We start from the raw sequence: 16,382 nt of genomic DNA, 5'->3' as shown, positions 1-16,382 counted from the left end.
GTCCTTCTTCGCCTCTTGGGAAAATTACACAAAAAGCTTAACGGTTTTCAGTATTCACATAATATCGTTAAAGTGATCAGTCTTTTAAAAACCAGTGAGAAATATATCGGCTGCCACCTGCTTTATCGATCAGTAGCTGAGCATTTTAATTTATGTTTTAAGTCTTTGTTAGTGTTTAATCGTGATTATTTCCTTCACAACATTAACCAGTTAATATTTTTAATGGTGAAATGTTTTTGTGTTTTGTTTGAGGTAAGGACTGAATTCTTAAAAAAAAATATTTAAACGAGCTTCGGTTTTAAAGTGTTAAATTATATGACTGGAAATACTCAGACTTGTAATAAGAATTAACAAAGAACATAGGTTTAAATTGTAATCTTATGGTTTTACCGCCATGAAAACTTGAAATAAAATCAAAAAAAAGAAAATTGAATGTTGGTAGGGACATTTCATATAAATTGTGAGACAGGAGTTTCAGTAGCTGGACGGATAATATTAAAGTATATTTTAGAAATTGTGTTATGATGTTTACTTGAGTGAAGTATCTCTGGCTATGAACTTATGGCGTACTACGATTATTGAAGGCTAGAGCTCATTTCCAGCAGAATAAGATGTTTTTCATTGCTGTCACATCCAAAACAACCCACTAAGAAAATTACAGAGACTACAACGCGAAGCTGATCACTCTCTAGTACCAAATACATCGAGTTTTGTCTCAATGCCCTTTTATTTCATTTTTATCTTCGTAACAGCTTCAAGATCCACCCATTTTTCAACCCACTGGGAAGAGGGGTTATTTTTCTGAACCGAATATCACGATCAAATAAGCAGTATTATCCCTTCGTGTTCTCAAAGTTCCTGGTTCAAATCTCGTCTCAGATCGGCTATTTTGATGGCAGTATCGATTGTTTTCTTCAGTCCCTCTAGGCAAATGCTGGGATAGTATCTTAAAATAGGCTACGACTGCGTCTTTCTATTCCCTTTCTTAATGACTGACTCATCAGCGCGAGCATAGGAAACTTTCTTAACAGTTTAATTTACAAAGTAAATGTTTATTTTATACTGAATCATTATATTCAGATTATAGAGTCGATAAGAGATGATGTGATGAGTTAGTAAAGAATTGGAAATTATAGGGAACGAAGCGTTAGTGATACAGTTATTACCAACTTTTGAAAGAAAATATTTAGAAGCAGAGTTGGTATTAATATTAAATATGAGTAAGGTTTTTCAAAACATTTTTTGCGGGATTTAGTACAGTGCATTTATGAACAAGAGAAACAGGAAATACAGTGCCATCTATGTAGAACTTTCCAGATGAAATTCGCAAAGCTGTCCATGTAATGGTTTCAGTTCAGGAACTCCGATATTTACAAAATTTAAAACTTTTGCTACGTTCATACAGAAACATTCATTAGGTCCATGGTTATTCACTGCCTATTTTCCTGCCATCTGAAGTCTAAAACCGGAACAATGCCTTCACAGAATTAACCTACATCTTCAGTTTATAAGAGTAAACTGATTAAGCTGTTGAAGCCAGTTTTAAAAAGATAAGTAATAGTTTTAGAGTGAAACGTGTCTGTTAGTAACTTCTGAATCTATAAATTTATTATGCACCAGAAGAGCTCAGTCAGTAAAACAGCCTGCTACTTACTTCCGTGGTTCGATTCCTGGTAGAGGCAGGCATTTTATCTTTGCTACGGCGTCCACGCCAGTTTTGACGCCCATCCACCATTCTACCAACCAAACAGCGAGAAAAAATCATCTGGACCTTGAATCTAACCACTCAGTTTTACCTGCTCACTACCTATGAGTGGAGTTTTACTTAAAGTTTAATGGATATTTTACTTAATTTTACATTAAATATAATTTCGAGATGTCGTACATAGTAAAGGTCATTCATAATTACTTCCTATTACAGCACAATATTGGCTATTGCAGTCAGTTAGCTCTCCGACTTGCTCAAGACACTGTCACTTGAAAATATCTTCTTGAGTCGTAAGTGAAATGTAGTAGTTCAAGGAATAACTACATCTAGATTGAACCCAGGAAGTTTTTTATTGTAATAAATTCTGTGCGTAATTTTAAAGTTTTATTTTTTCCTACATGCTTCTGCCATCTTCAGGGCCAGTACTTGGATACACCAGTTATATTCTTTAATATCATTCATCAATGAAAGTTTTGCAATAGCGTTTCAGTCTAATTTGTAAAATTTTATTTATTAATTACTTTTGTATTAATTATAGTTCTTGGAATTAATAATATGTCTGTATTTGTATAAATTCATTATCAGTATTACACTACGCTATGGATATTATTAATTTCTTTAAATAATGCTTTCTATAATTATCAACACTTATATTCTACGCAGTGACTCATCCTTTACGATACACACACACACACACAGAAAAGTATAGGGTAAAATAAGAAAATATATTACGTGCTGATTATAACGTCAATTTTATCCGGTAGTTTAAGAAAACTGAATTATTAATATATGACACAACGGAACGCTAGTTCAAATAAATATACACTAAAATAAAATATTTCATGTGTCAGCATCGGTAGATTACAATGAATAAAAAGAAATTGCCAGTTATCAATTGTTAGATTTAAAATATATTAGTTATAGAAGTTAATTAAGACACCTTTTAATCATACCTGGAAAATGATAATTTAAATACTTGTCCCTAGGTTTTTTCGGCAGGAACTCGGCGTATAATTCTGAATTTCGGGGTTAATCCGCATCAGATGTTCATTATTATTCCAAGTTTCGTCTAGTTTTGCGTTTGCCATGTTCAGAGTGGAACGTTAGATAATACTGAACATTCAACGCGGCTGTACATGATAAGATGAAATTATACATGAAACTGACTATATATTTCTATAAATATTTTTCCTATAGGTCTAAATTCCATAATATGCTTGAAAATCCAAATTTGTTTAGCCAACGTATTTCACTTATGCTCTGAAGAATAAAAACACTGGTAGGGTGGGGGTTCAGAAAAACGAATCGTTAATCCTCTTTATAGTGGCGGTTGGCTGAAGGCCATCTGGAAGCCCTCACCGAAGCTTCACTATCGCATTAACAGAGAAAACCGCGCATTCTTCATTGTGCTTAGTAATATACTTCCTCTTTCTCTGCTAGCAGCCCTAACAGAGTCGTCCCTCTTCTAAAATATTACAGACATTACAAGAAATTTGATCATAATAACATCAGACTATTAACTACAGTAACCCACCAAATTGTATGCCTCAAGGTCACAGAGAAATCGCACAAGGTTACAACACGAAGAGCTTAGCCCAGACGAGTAAATACAGCTCAGAACTCACAGTACAACAAAGCTATAAACATTTAATTATTGTCTTAGAGCCGTGGCCTTGGAGCAGATAGTTCGCTGGGGGCTGCTATAGAGAGCTGTCATATGCTTATAGCTGTTTTATTAATTCTGCGTTACGAGGTGTTCTGTGGTTATATCATCCGAAACGTAAAGAACGCAGAATTTTTGATTTCGTGCTATTTAACTTAAGTTATCAATAATTATTACTATAGCACAAAAGAGACGCGGATGGAGGAAGTTCGGCGATCATGGTGGCCGCGCGTGAAAGACTTGTATCTTGACAGCTCAGACACTGAAATCATGGACATAGTCTGTGTTTGTCTTGTGCTGTCCTGTGTAGATGGAGGCTCGCCGTTCAAGAATTCTTAAGTTACCACACGTTAACAGAGGGTTTGAAAAGATGAAAATTTTTGAACAGGCCAAGAGTCAAAGAGCCTGCAAGCACTTTCAAGTGCATATGAAAAGTATCTTCGACTTCCTTTGTTTCTGTCAAGGTTAAACAGAGCTGAAGAAATACGCTGGTTCATTTGTCACGAACGAGTTAACCGAGACTGGAAGTGAGCAGTGCTTAGCTTCAGTATAAATGCATAAGTGTGGTTAGATTATTAAGTGGTTAGTAGATTCATGTAAAGAACTGGATTTAATTGCAAAATTACGTGTGAACTAACTCAATGGTACGAAATAATTTTGGAGGATTTGTGATTTACTCAAATGCTTAAGAAATCCAGTGTTTTATGAATCCTGAAATTTCATCTTCTTTTAAAATCCAACCATTTTATCCTATCTGGAATCAGCTGAATAGTCCAAGCCATTGTTCTTGCTGAAAGAATAATATTTTATTTCACTCAATTGTTCGTGTTGTAAAATTTAGCTACCGAGGCTTCAATTAACAGCTGTTTACTCAAGTTGGCGCTGTGTTACATTTCCCATGTAGGTTATTACTGAAATGGATTACGTCAAGCGAACTATTTGCTTTAGGGTACACGTGTATCCCCGTCATATATGCATGAACTACCAGCTGACTTTCCCCTCTCACCTATATTTTCAGCACATATAACCCGACCTCCTTTGCATTTGCATTGGAAACTGCGCGACATAGCCATATTACTAATTTCCGATACACGGATGCGATATTTTGGGAAGAAAATATGGCACCTGATTTCTTGTACATGTTTCAAAATACACAATAAGATTAAAAAGTATTATAAAGTAATATTCTGTGGGAAATTGCATTACTCTCGATTTCCTATTCTGGCCTGACCCGCAAGACAATTTGAGGCCCGAATTTTTTACGTTTAGAGCAGGGTATAGTTACGAATTCAAATCCTGCCCTTTAACATATTATATTTTTTCTTTATATCAAAAAATGCTATCCTAATAAAATTTAACTTGCCTAAGTTTAATTACAGTTGTTCATTAAGCAGCATTTTATATTTGGGGAATCCTTTATTTTTTATTAACACGGTATTAAAAGTATTGCATACTTTTTGGAGTGTTATTGTTATAAAATCAAGAGATTTCACAGTGTTTAATACCGATATAAAGTTCACAAAGCCACCATATTATAATATATAAAAACAGGATTTTTTTTAATATCAAAGCAATATTTTTACATAATCATCCTATCTGGTTCCACAAACATGTTGGAATTTGTTTAACAGTTTTTGGATCGGCATATTAACAATGTGTATCATTTTCCGAAAAAATGGTTATAGATTTGATATTTTTAATAATTATTTTATTTCGATTTATATTTCGTATCATGTTTTGTTACCACTGAAATTTTGTCTGACAGAGAATCTCTAATTTTATTTGAAGTATCTCAGTGCGAACATTTAATTTCTGTCGAATTCTTTCTAGAAACTTCACGAGACATAACTTTCCTTTGTGCTCATAACAGATAATTACATAAGACCAGAACAGATCTAATTATTTGGTGTTAAAGTATCTGAATATATTTATATAGAGCTTTCTTTCTTTACAATAAAACCTCGGTGCAAATTGTGGAATCATAAACACAAAAAAAATTCCTTTTGCACTGTAGTAGTCGTCACCAAATTGCATGTTTCAAAGTCACAGTAAAATCATACAACGTTGCAACACGATCAGCTGAGACCAGGCGAGTGAAGGCAGTTCAGAACTTATGACGTAATAAATCTAGCAATGCTGTTCTGTTGACTTAGAGCAGCGTGGTAAGGGGGGAGTACTTCCGCGACCTTGAAGCATGCGGTTTGTTGACGACTGCTGATGTAATTCTAGCTAAGGACCGTCTGGAAAATAGGCCAAATGGTAACACAGAGAAAATGGCACCGTCATAATCACAGTGTTTAAAACATTTAAATAAATTTAAGATTACTGGCGTTTTAGAGTTCCATGCTGCCTCCATCATCAGGGCGATGAGGGGGCACTATTAAAAGTCGATAAACTTCTACCAGACTAAACGGCGCAATAACCCAGAATACAGCCATTTTCAGACTCACCGTCGTGTAAACATCAAATTTTACAAGTTGGCTTCAAATTATGTGTAATTGATTTATTAACCCTTTAAAGCCGAAACTCGCCTAAATGATAGTTAATAATTTAGTCCATACTCCAAAAGAAAACAAAACATTTTACTTGTTAATTCTGTTTGTGGGAACATTCTTTGTATTGAAATTCATACAAAAATTATAAATACATAGTGCAATGTTACTGATTGTTTAAGTGTATGGTACATATAGTTACCACTCGGATTTAAAGGCATAAATGAACATGTGCCCAAAACTTCCTTTCCGCGTTAAGAATTGGACATTGAGGAGATTAACAATTTATAGGATCAACTTTTCGCCATATACTTTTAGAGTTATCAAAATAAAACGCATGAGATAAGACGAATATGCAGAATACATAGGAAATATTAATGCTAAAAGTTTTGGTAGGAAATTCCGAATAAAAAATCCGCTTTGGGAGAATTACGATATAATTTCTGAGCAGTATTTAAGTGAATCTAACAGATAAGAGTTTGGTGGTGTAGACAAGATTCAGCTGGCTCAGTGGCGTTCTTTTATAAGTACAGTAATGACATTTCGGGTTTCATAGAAGTTGAGGTATTTTTTTGCCAGCTGAGTGACAGTCAGGTCTTGAAGAAGGAGCTGACAGTATACCGTTACTTGTACAAGACTCCAGGACATCAAAGTGCATAGCGCTTGTTATTTCCCACCTCATTATTTTACCACACTGCTACCATTAATGACTGGTCTGTAGGGAACCAAGAGTTATGGTAAGGTTACCACCAACGGCTTGATATTCTGTCAATTAATGTCCATAATTGAATTATGGAGCTGACATACAGACTTAAAGACTCTTATAGCTCGGTAGTGAGACTCTTAAAAAATTTTGTTTTCTACTTTGAACTCTGAAATGCATTGTATTTAAAAATGGGAAAATGATTTTCTGACATTACATAACTCACAGTCGTGTATTTTAAATAAATTCCTTTGTTCGTCCTTAAGATTAAGACATCTTTTGAATCAGTAAGAAATAGCTTTTGTTTTGTTCTACACTTTGTTTAAAGATGGGAAGAAGACGAAAGACTAATAACATAAGATTTTTGTTCATATCCCAGGTTTCTTTATTATAAAAATTATATCAAATCCAGGATTTTATTACATTTTAAAATACGTGAAGATACACACATTACTTTATTTAGTGTTCTGTCTGACGACAGGTCCATATGAACAGGATCCTTCCATCCTTTTCTCGGACTGGGACCTGTTCATATACGTTCTTGGCAGATGATCCAGAAGTGGTTTGCCATTGCCTTCTTCTGTGTGTGAATGGAGTAATTGTTGGGATGCCACGGAGAAACCGGAGAAGCCCCCGGAGGAAAACTCCATGTTGCCTAGACCAAGGCCTTGCCCAACACAAGTTATAAATTCGGGCATATAAAATTATTTTATACATTTTAAGTCTTCAAAAGTATCTCGAAATTTTTAAAAGCATGTAGTTTACGTTAACTTATTATTCATTCTAAAAACATTTTTATTATTACTTTTATACGTCATTTCCGGTATCTTTCCAATTCCATTCACCTGACAACTTTACGTCCTCCATTTTCCTGCACGAAACGTGATGAAATGGAAGTGCTAGTGACTTTAAAGCTGAAAGAAAAGCTCATAGAAGGTGAACAGAAAATGTTTCTACGTTATATAAACGAGTTTTGAGGCTACGTCGAAGCCATCACACAAATTTGTTCCTAGTTTCATTTATTCTTCTTCTTATTTCCATTCTTCTTCTTCTTCTTCTTCTTAAAAGAGAATTGTGTTAGCTTGGGTAGAGTAGGTAGGCTGCCGATGGTGAGTGGTCGCCACTTATGTGCCAATTATGCACTTCTGAAACGTTTTTGAATATAATATTTCTACGCCTGTCTCAATTGGGGCTTTCTGTTTGTAATGCCCAAACAGGGATGAATTTACCGAGAAGATTTACGATATATCAATATTAAAACAATATTTCTCTGAAAATGACCTATCTAGTACCTGTACAAATTGACTATCAGGTATATTACTTGCATTTATTCAAATAATCTAGGGTAATAACTGTAAAATAATTTAACAAATTTTATGTAACCTAGATTATAATCGTAACAGTTGATCTAGTCTCAGCTGTCAAATCATTTTCGTGGTATTCATAAAACTGTACCCCTTTAGGTGACATGAAACATTATTATAAAAATCTCAACATAGGAAATATTGTTTATATTAATTCGTTTTAATACTAGTTTTTTCAAAATATTAATTTAAATTAATACACATTCAAGTAGAATTTAATAAAAGTCTCGACATGAACAAAGTTTGTACCAATGTTCTTGAATAGCCATGTTTATGAAGCGGAAATTCGATTATAGTTTCTTCAAATTTACATATAACGGTAACATTCGCAAGTATTTAACTACGCTTTTTCAGTAGCTCAGACTATGTAAAGTCGAATGAGAGGTTGAGGGTAAATTGGAATGGATGTGGAAGGAAGCGGTCTTGGCTTGATTTAAGATACTATTGGGCATCTGCCTGGAGGGACTAAGGAAAACCCCCTAAAACCCCCAGTGAAGACAGCCGGTCTCTAGGCGGAGAATAATTCGAAAGAATCTGTAACAAGGTTGAAAATGCGCCAGATGTTTTTGATATTATCTATTCTAAATCCAAATTCTGAATTATAAGATCACCAAATTTAAATAAATTTAAATTTGTAATTTCTTACCACATGAAACATTGATCTATATAGGCCTAGATTTTTAGCTTTTTAACGTGACAATCCTGTTTTTCTGTCGCCCATGTCAACTAATTTCACATACAGACTTTTGTGTACAGATACACCAAGTTCGTAGCCTCACAAAAGATTAATAACATTAAAATCATCATAAATCTATATTACAAAAAATTCGTCTTATTAAATTCCATAATTTCCTTGATTACTGTAAGGTAGAATTGCCACTGCGGTTCATTAAACAATATGAAGTTATAAATATGAAAGAGTTATAGTTCTACGCATTCTTAACCTTTACAGTAGATGGAGGCCCAGGTGTTTAATAGTGATCTTCCTCAACCAACTTGTACTAAGCCAATCACCAAATCTTTGATCTAATGCCCAACTTAAATTTCTCAAATATTTATCGAATTAAACAGAAATGTTTATGTTAGTTTTGTGTAGAGTGGCATCCCTCACTGCTCTATGAGATTACGTACAATAAAAGTGTAATTTCAATTAGAGTTCTAAATATTTAATTTCATCAGAATTGTTTAGACAATGCCGCTAATAACACTGAGTCGGACAGACGTTTACTTTCAGTGAAAAAACCTAAGTACAATTTTCATATCGCAGCGACGTGTTTCGACTGTCGCATCAAAGTTTTAATGGTTCGCTTTCAAGACGTCTTAATGAAACTATATAGTTTGTTCTATAAACAATGTATAGCGTTTCTTACACACTGATGAACTTCTCATTACAAAGCATTCGCTTTACTCCATTTCATGGAATTCTCATACGTTTTAATACAATGAATAGATCGATTACAGTAGCGTCATGCATTTTCAATTTCCGTTCACAGACTGAATCGAGTTAACAACTACGATGAGTCGAAACTTCAAAAACAAAATTCTTTGGAATTACATATTTGTTTAAAGTAACATAAAGGTAAGAAATAAATATAGCCTTTTACCGAAAATTGGAAGAATCTTAAATAAATTTGAGATCTATGTATAGCTATTTTGTTATTATCCATTAAGTCTACCTGTTTAATTCTTTCTTCACTTTTAATCGAACGATAAGTTAAGATCGTAAATTTAAACCATACGTCACAAAACTGTATGAGACTTGGTTCACAGGAAGACAGAAGAATTTTATGTGAACCAGTTATGTACTCGACAGTGTATATTTTTCTTCAGAAGCTAGTAGTCACTCAGATTAAACAAAAAATATTTAGCCTTTTATTGAAGGTTTATTACCGTGTTCTATAAGAGCTTATGTGTAGTCCCTAACCTCTGTCAGATAAACCTGATCAGCGTCCTCATATCCTGGTTTGTAACATCCATTTTAATATTATCCTTTCACTGACGCCCATGTCTTTGAATTTATCTCTTTCCGATTATAATTATAAATGTAATCTTCGTATATCTCATGCCCCGTATATCATGTTCCTTGATTTTAATACAGTAATATTATTTAATGTCATATTCAAATTGTAAAACCTTTGTCTCCTGTTACTTTTTCATCTGAAGTTTAAATATTTTTCTCTGCATGCTTAGCTCCTGTTCGGTCAAACGTCAGTCTTTTGTTAACACCGTAATGCAATATTGGATTCCATATCAGCTATAATAGGTGGTTAATTTATTTAAAAACTCAGCGACTGTTAGCTTCTCAATGAGGTCTGAGCTTTTAAAATTATGACAACAATTAGAACGATAAATGGTAATAAAAACAATAAAAAAATGTCTCTCCCTGCACATTATTGGAACCAAGGACCAAAGTATTCTAACGTTCTCCATCGACATATTTTCTGACACTTTGTTCCTCTTTTACGCACGACGCTTGGAACTTGTTCTCAACTGTGACGAAGTTGAGTTTTTGATGGCCAGTGACAGGTGGCAGATGTGTTGTAGTTGGGCAAGTCGCCGTTAGAAGCTGTTAGTTGAATGGATGTGCATCATACATACGTCATAACATCTCACATGTTGGCCCCAAGGGTGAAGAAAGTCTTACAAATATCCAAGGTACTAGCGAAAAGCTTTCGGTGAGCGACGAGGGGTGGAGGGTCCTAAGAAAAAGTGTGTATCATGTCACGTATCTTGTATGTCTCGTGGTTTGAGTCATCTACAGTAGAACAAACGAAATTTCTAAAACGACATCAGTTTATCATGGAACGTCGCGACCGAAATTTTAGCTTTCACTCTTCCAAAATTCCTTCAGGCAAATGCCTTAAATTAGGGCACAAATTATTCTTTCAATATTTTCTCAGATTAATTCATTATTCATTAGTTTTTTCTACCATTGGACACAATGAATCGCGAGCTATTGACGACGAGATAAATAAACTATAAACAAATAAAATATATTATTGAATTATAATAATCTGCATGTTTTGTTAGGTGAGCCATTTTAGACCTGTTCAGGATTGAATTCTAAAAAACCTCACTTGTTAGATTTTCCATGTCTGTCTGCATGCAACAACTGAACAGAATTTAACAAAATTTTATTTCTTGAGTTTCAGTAAAATTTATCGACTCGTCATTGTTTTGGTTGAAGTAACAATAATAGACACTTTACATAAATAACTGCTTCAGATTTTGCGCGCCAATATGATTCCACGGAGAATCCTCACTTGAAGGAACCTGTAGGTAACTAAGCAATTACATAGCTGAAGCCTCAGTAATTATACCACGGAATCTCTTTCATGAATCATTCACTGATCCCCAGAAAACTATGATGTCACTTGTATAATTAACGATCAAATTGTGGCCAGATATATTAAACTATGCATATATTTTTAACTTATTCTAATGTCGTTTAAGTTCGGTTTAAGCTTCATTTCTAAAGTAAAGCAAAGCTGTCCCACTACACGCCATGTAGGCGCTTGGGAGTGAGGTTAGGTATAGCTCCTATTCATTCTTAACCTCACCACCAGATGGGGTCAGCGTCACGCCTCGGTGTGAAATTTGGCGTTTCAGGTGAAAAGATATGAATATTCAACTAGCACGAATTATGAATCTGACCATATAACCTCAGATGTGGTTAATTTTTTTAATTTGCCATCCTGTTTATGAACAATGTTACAGTAAAATTTAAAACAATTAGTGTACTATCTGTATTATAGGAAAAAGCTCGTATTATGTAAATATTAAAATAATAAACAGAAAAAATTGTATCTGGACATAATTTAGAATTACATTTTTCTAGCTAGACGTTTGAATTTTGTACCTAGACATATTCTTTCGAGGTAAAGATGTCTAGGGATTAATTTGATTAGCCTAAACGTGTCTTTTACACTTTTAGTGCTACAAACCGCTATAGTATTTAGATCTCTCTTCGTTAAATGTCTGATGTTGCCTTCATCAATGTACTCCGTCCTAATGTTTCCATTTTACTTCTTCAAAGCCACACAACAATGTGAAACTCTACAATGTCATTGATTGTCTGTTGTCTGTATAAAAGTTGAATCTTGCGTCTTGTCTTTGTCTCATGCATTTTGCTTGTTGTGTGTTCTTTTATGTTTGGTGTTAGTCTAATGGATTATTTTATAATCAATGTTGCTCACTTTCTTTAACTGTATTGTACTTTAAAAAATAGATGAAACAGTATACGTCTCATAACATTTATAGGCTATTGTCATACATTTTTATTTGCATGCCATGTATAAGATATATGATTACTCCCTTTAGATGTTTTACTTTATATAAATTCTTATTGTTATTTGTGTGTCATTTATAGGATAATTAATTGCTCCTTTTAGACACTTTAGAGTTTAAAAATTCTTTATATTTGTTAGTATTGTATTTTACTTAAATATCATGTGATAAGTAATAGATAACTTCGTTATCAATAATAATATTTGTCATATATTTTGCTCTATAGGAGTAATTAATTTCAATTCAATTCATTTATTGTAATGTAACTTTAAATAGTAATTTATTCTTACAGTCATAAATTTGGGTTCTTGCATCACTTTCTTACGTGTAACTGTGGTTTCTGCAGTGGTTACACAAGTTTAATTTATTAATTTAAACTAGCATCCTTTCACTGCTACCACGTTTCGGATAAAATTTTTTACGCCAGGCTTACAGAAATTTTGTTCTTCATAATACAAACTGAAGACGAATTTTAAGTTAATATAATATTGCCTCAGTTACTTTTAATTTTATATAAAATAACAGTTTTTGTTGGTATGCGACTGAATAATTAATTAATTAATTAATTCCTGGCTTTTACTCTCAAGTGTTACACAATGTCACAGTTATGGAACATTGGACCGTACATTGTGAAAGTAAAATATATTAATATCAATGCATTTGCTGTCATTTTAATATTATGATCTCATTCTAGTCTTCATTTTATTTCACTTCCAGACTTTTAAAAAAATTTCTTCCTTTCTTACCCGTATTACTACGCCCATTTCATTTTCATCCGTTGTATAAACCTTAAATATAGGCCTAATGCGTAATGAGTACAACGTCTGAAGCTCTACCTAATGTAATTTACTCTAGTTTTTTTCTCGTTCTCTTTGTCCTTTGCACTTTTTTGTTATGAAACTCGTGTTCGTTCACTAAGCGTGAGATACTAGGTCTTGTACCGATACAAGATGTCAATAAATTTTATTTTTATATCAAGTTGTTTAAACGTGTTGTCTTACATGTCTCACCAAAGAATGGCAAATATCAGATAAGTTTCCTTATCAACTATTCTTCTATCATAATAATATTCTCCTGGCCTTGTAGTCCTGGGGTCCCGGGTTCAATTCCCGGCGGTACCCGAATTTATAACTTGTGTTGGACAAGGCAGTGGTCTAGGCAACACGGAGTTTTCCTCCGGGGGCTTCCCCGGTTTCTCCGTGGCATCCCAACAATTACTCCATTCACACACAGAAGAAGGCAATGGCAAACCACTTCTGGATCATCTGCCAAGAACGTATATGAACAGGTCCCAGTCCGAGAAAAGGATGGAAGGATCCCGTTCATAATATGTCGCCAACCTCCTGTAAAGGAGACGGAATAATAAAGAAGAAGAAGTTTTAATAACACTCTTAATTTAGTTTCAGTGTCTCAAAGTACAGTGAACAGCCAATTCGTGATGTTATTTAAATGATTGTAATTATTATATATAATTTTTATTTGAAAATCTTCTGAAAGGATGCTACTTGAAATGTCAAAAGTTGACTTTTGAAATTTATGTTAAAGTAAATTAAATTCTGAACCAGACCTGACCAGACACTGCTCATAATGTATGTTGTACCGCAGGTGCTGTGCAACACTGGCGGTCTAACAGAGATCCCCATCAAGTCACTGCCTTCCACAGTGGAACACCTGTCTCTAACGAAGAACCACTTCCCAATCATAAAAAGTGACGCTTTTGCTGGACTCCGTGGATTAAAAAAGCTTTCTCTGGACGGAAACAACATTTCAATCATCAAACCTTTCGCTTTTCGTGGTCTTCCTCGCCTCCGAGAACTCTCAATACAACATACTCCTCTCACAACAATTGCCCAATTTTCCTTTGCCGGTCTCCAGAATATTTCAACAATACTCTTAGGACACAACCGGATACAACGTGTTGAAGGTTACGCGTTTGCTGGGACGTCCAACGTTCGTCTGCTTCTCCTGAACAACAATCCACTTCACCGAGTGGACAGTTCGGCTTTCTCTGGCTTGTCCAACGTGGAACGTCTCATCTTCCCTTCTGGCATCCGCGCAGTGGAACCTGATTCCTTCAGTGGCCTCGACACAGTTAGCTTTCTGAAGCTGGCCTTCATGGACCTCTCCTCTCTGAAGCCTCACACCTTCCGAGGGCTAAGCCACGTCCATATTTTATCGATACAGGATTCTGACTTAGGTATTATCCGTGCCGATGCATTTGAAGGCATGACTCAAATTGGAATCTTGAGTCTAAAGAATAATAAGATAGACGCAATTCAAGAACTGAAGTTAAAACCTATTAATCGTATAAAAATGTTACAATTACATGGCAACCATCTACTGGAGACACCTCTACCTGGTGCTATAATAATTCAGGGTGTCGAAAAGTTGAATGTAATTGATAACCATTTTCCATGTGACTGTCATATACACACACTTCTTGAGAGTCCTTTAGCTAACGACACCACCGGAACCGATTTCAGAAGTAAGAATTACTGTATATCTCCTCTAGAAGTGAACGGCAAATTGATGAGTGACTTGGATCTGGACTCCATCGGCCGATGCCACGAGCAGGTAACGAGGGGGAACCTTGAGGCTTCTAAAGGACCAACGGACTCTGGTTGCAAGAAAACATCTTTTTCTCCCTCTGCAACCTTTCTGATTGTCTCTCTATTGTCTATATTATGTCAGAGGTGAGGATTACTTGTCACGTGATAATTTTTTGCCTATATGAATTATTCAGAAAGGTAATGTTGGTAAATTTTGTATAGAGATTAAATTGAATATCACTCACCAACTGCCAGTTCAAATAGACTATTTTAAAGACTCCGTTTAACGGAAATTTATATTTGAATAATATGAAAACAGAATGGATTAATGCGTCGTATAGAACATTCATCTGTTTGTGAGAATAAGGCTTCTGGGAGTGACGTAAACAATGCGAGTGAGTTGAGGTTAGGAAATGACATGATTTTTGCCTTTGGAGCGGTGGAACGAAGTGAATTTACTTTCTTATTATGGTGCGAGGTGTTACGTTTAAGGAGCCCAGCACTGCCAAATGTTCTGTGTCCTATATGTGTTCCAATATGGTGTTGTACACGGTGTTAAAAGCTACATTAACCGGACAGAATTATATTTCCTGTTTTCCATGTCAACGAAGAGAAAAAAAGTAATTAGAAATACAGCTAAAAGTTAATTTTTAAATATGTGTCTTTAAAAGTATTAAATTGTAATTGTTTGAAAGAATATTACAGTTATCGCTCAGTCGCCATAAATATTTAAAGAAATAAACTGAATTATTCTTAATGTACAAAATATTATACCAATGTTACAACATTCTCTGTGAAATATGTGGATAATTGTCTACAAGAATATTGAAATATTGTCTTATTATAGATGTAAAATCTTGGAAATTTATACTATTTTCCATGGATAACAGTAACATTACGTTCAGTTAAATTTTCCACTTTTCCTATGTTCCTTATAAAAATCACTCCATAGAATGTGTTGCAATTGTACTATAGCTCGGTACTAACGGGTTTGATAGAAAGTCTAAACCCAAACAATATGTTGTAACATCATTCGTTACTCGTTTATGGCATCATTTATGCAAACTAAAGAATTAAGAACGCCTTTTAACTTCGTGTTAGTTTGTCGTATAATTCATCTCCTTAAGCCCTTCTTGAATTTTCCAATAACAGTTTAAGAATCCTTCTTATAATTTTAAAACGCATTAAACTTTATTCCACGTCTTTCTAATGATTTAATCAAAACAGTCAAATGCAACTCGTTACAATAAACGTCAAAGCAGTAAAATCATATATTTGTTTATTATTCAACTAGTTTTTACTCTGATAAGCCCTCCTTGGAGATATTGTATTGTTATTAATTCAGAAGAACTATTCATTACAGTGTAGACGCCATAAATATTATCTAACAGTTAAACTGTTAATATTTATGAACACTAATACATCAGCGAATAACCGTCAGTGATACACTAAGTTAGGATAAAATCTCTTGCTTTGAGATAATGGGAATAAAATATGAAGGACTCAAATTGAAAGCATCATCTTGTTACGAAATTTTTCAACGTCAATAATTAGGCATCTGATAAATTTTTAAATTTATCTCCTCGAATATACAGAAATATTCAAATATGTAATTA

General features: G+C 34.2%; 1 protein-coding gene across 3 annotated transcripts in view; it reads left to right on the top strand.

Annotated features, from left to right (window-relative positions):
• LOC110832951 (uncharacterized) overlaps positions 1-15,098 on the top strand; it is a 199,139-nt gene extending 184,041 nt beyond the window's left edge. For all 3 annotated transcript variants that reach the window (XM_022070455.2, XM_022070473.2, XM_022070445.2), the window contains exon 3: positions 13,823-15,098. In XM_022070455.2, coding sequence (XP_021926147.1) covers positions 13,823-14,914 — 1,092 coding nt within the window. In that variant the 3' untranslated portion in view covers positions 14,915-15,098. The remainder of the gene's footprint in view (positions 1-13,822) is intronic.
• Positions 15,099-16,382: the final 1,284 nt, after the last annotated feature.

Source organism: Zootermopsis nevadensis, unplaced genomic scaffold, assembly GCF_977971745.1.
Source record: "Zootermopsis nevadensis isolate Lab colony 2312 unplaced genomic scaffold, Znev_1.0 Znev_ptg000012l, whole genome shotgun sequence".
NCBI lineage: Eukaryota > Metazoa > Arthropoda > Insecta > Blattodea > Termopsidae > Zootermopsis > Zootermopsis nevadensis.
Note: the sequence above shows the minus strand (reverse complement) of the source record. Positions and strands in the feature narration are given on the sequence as shown.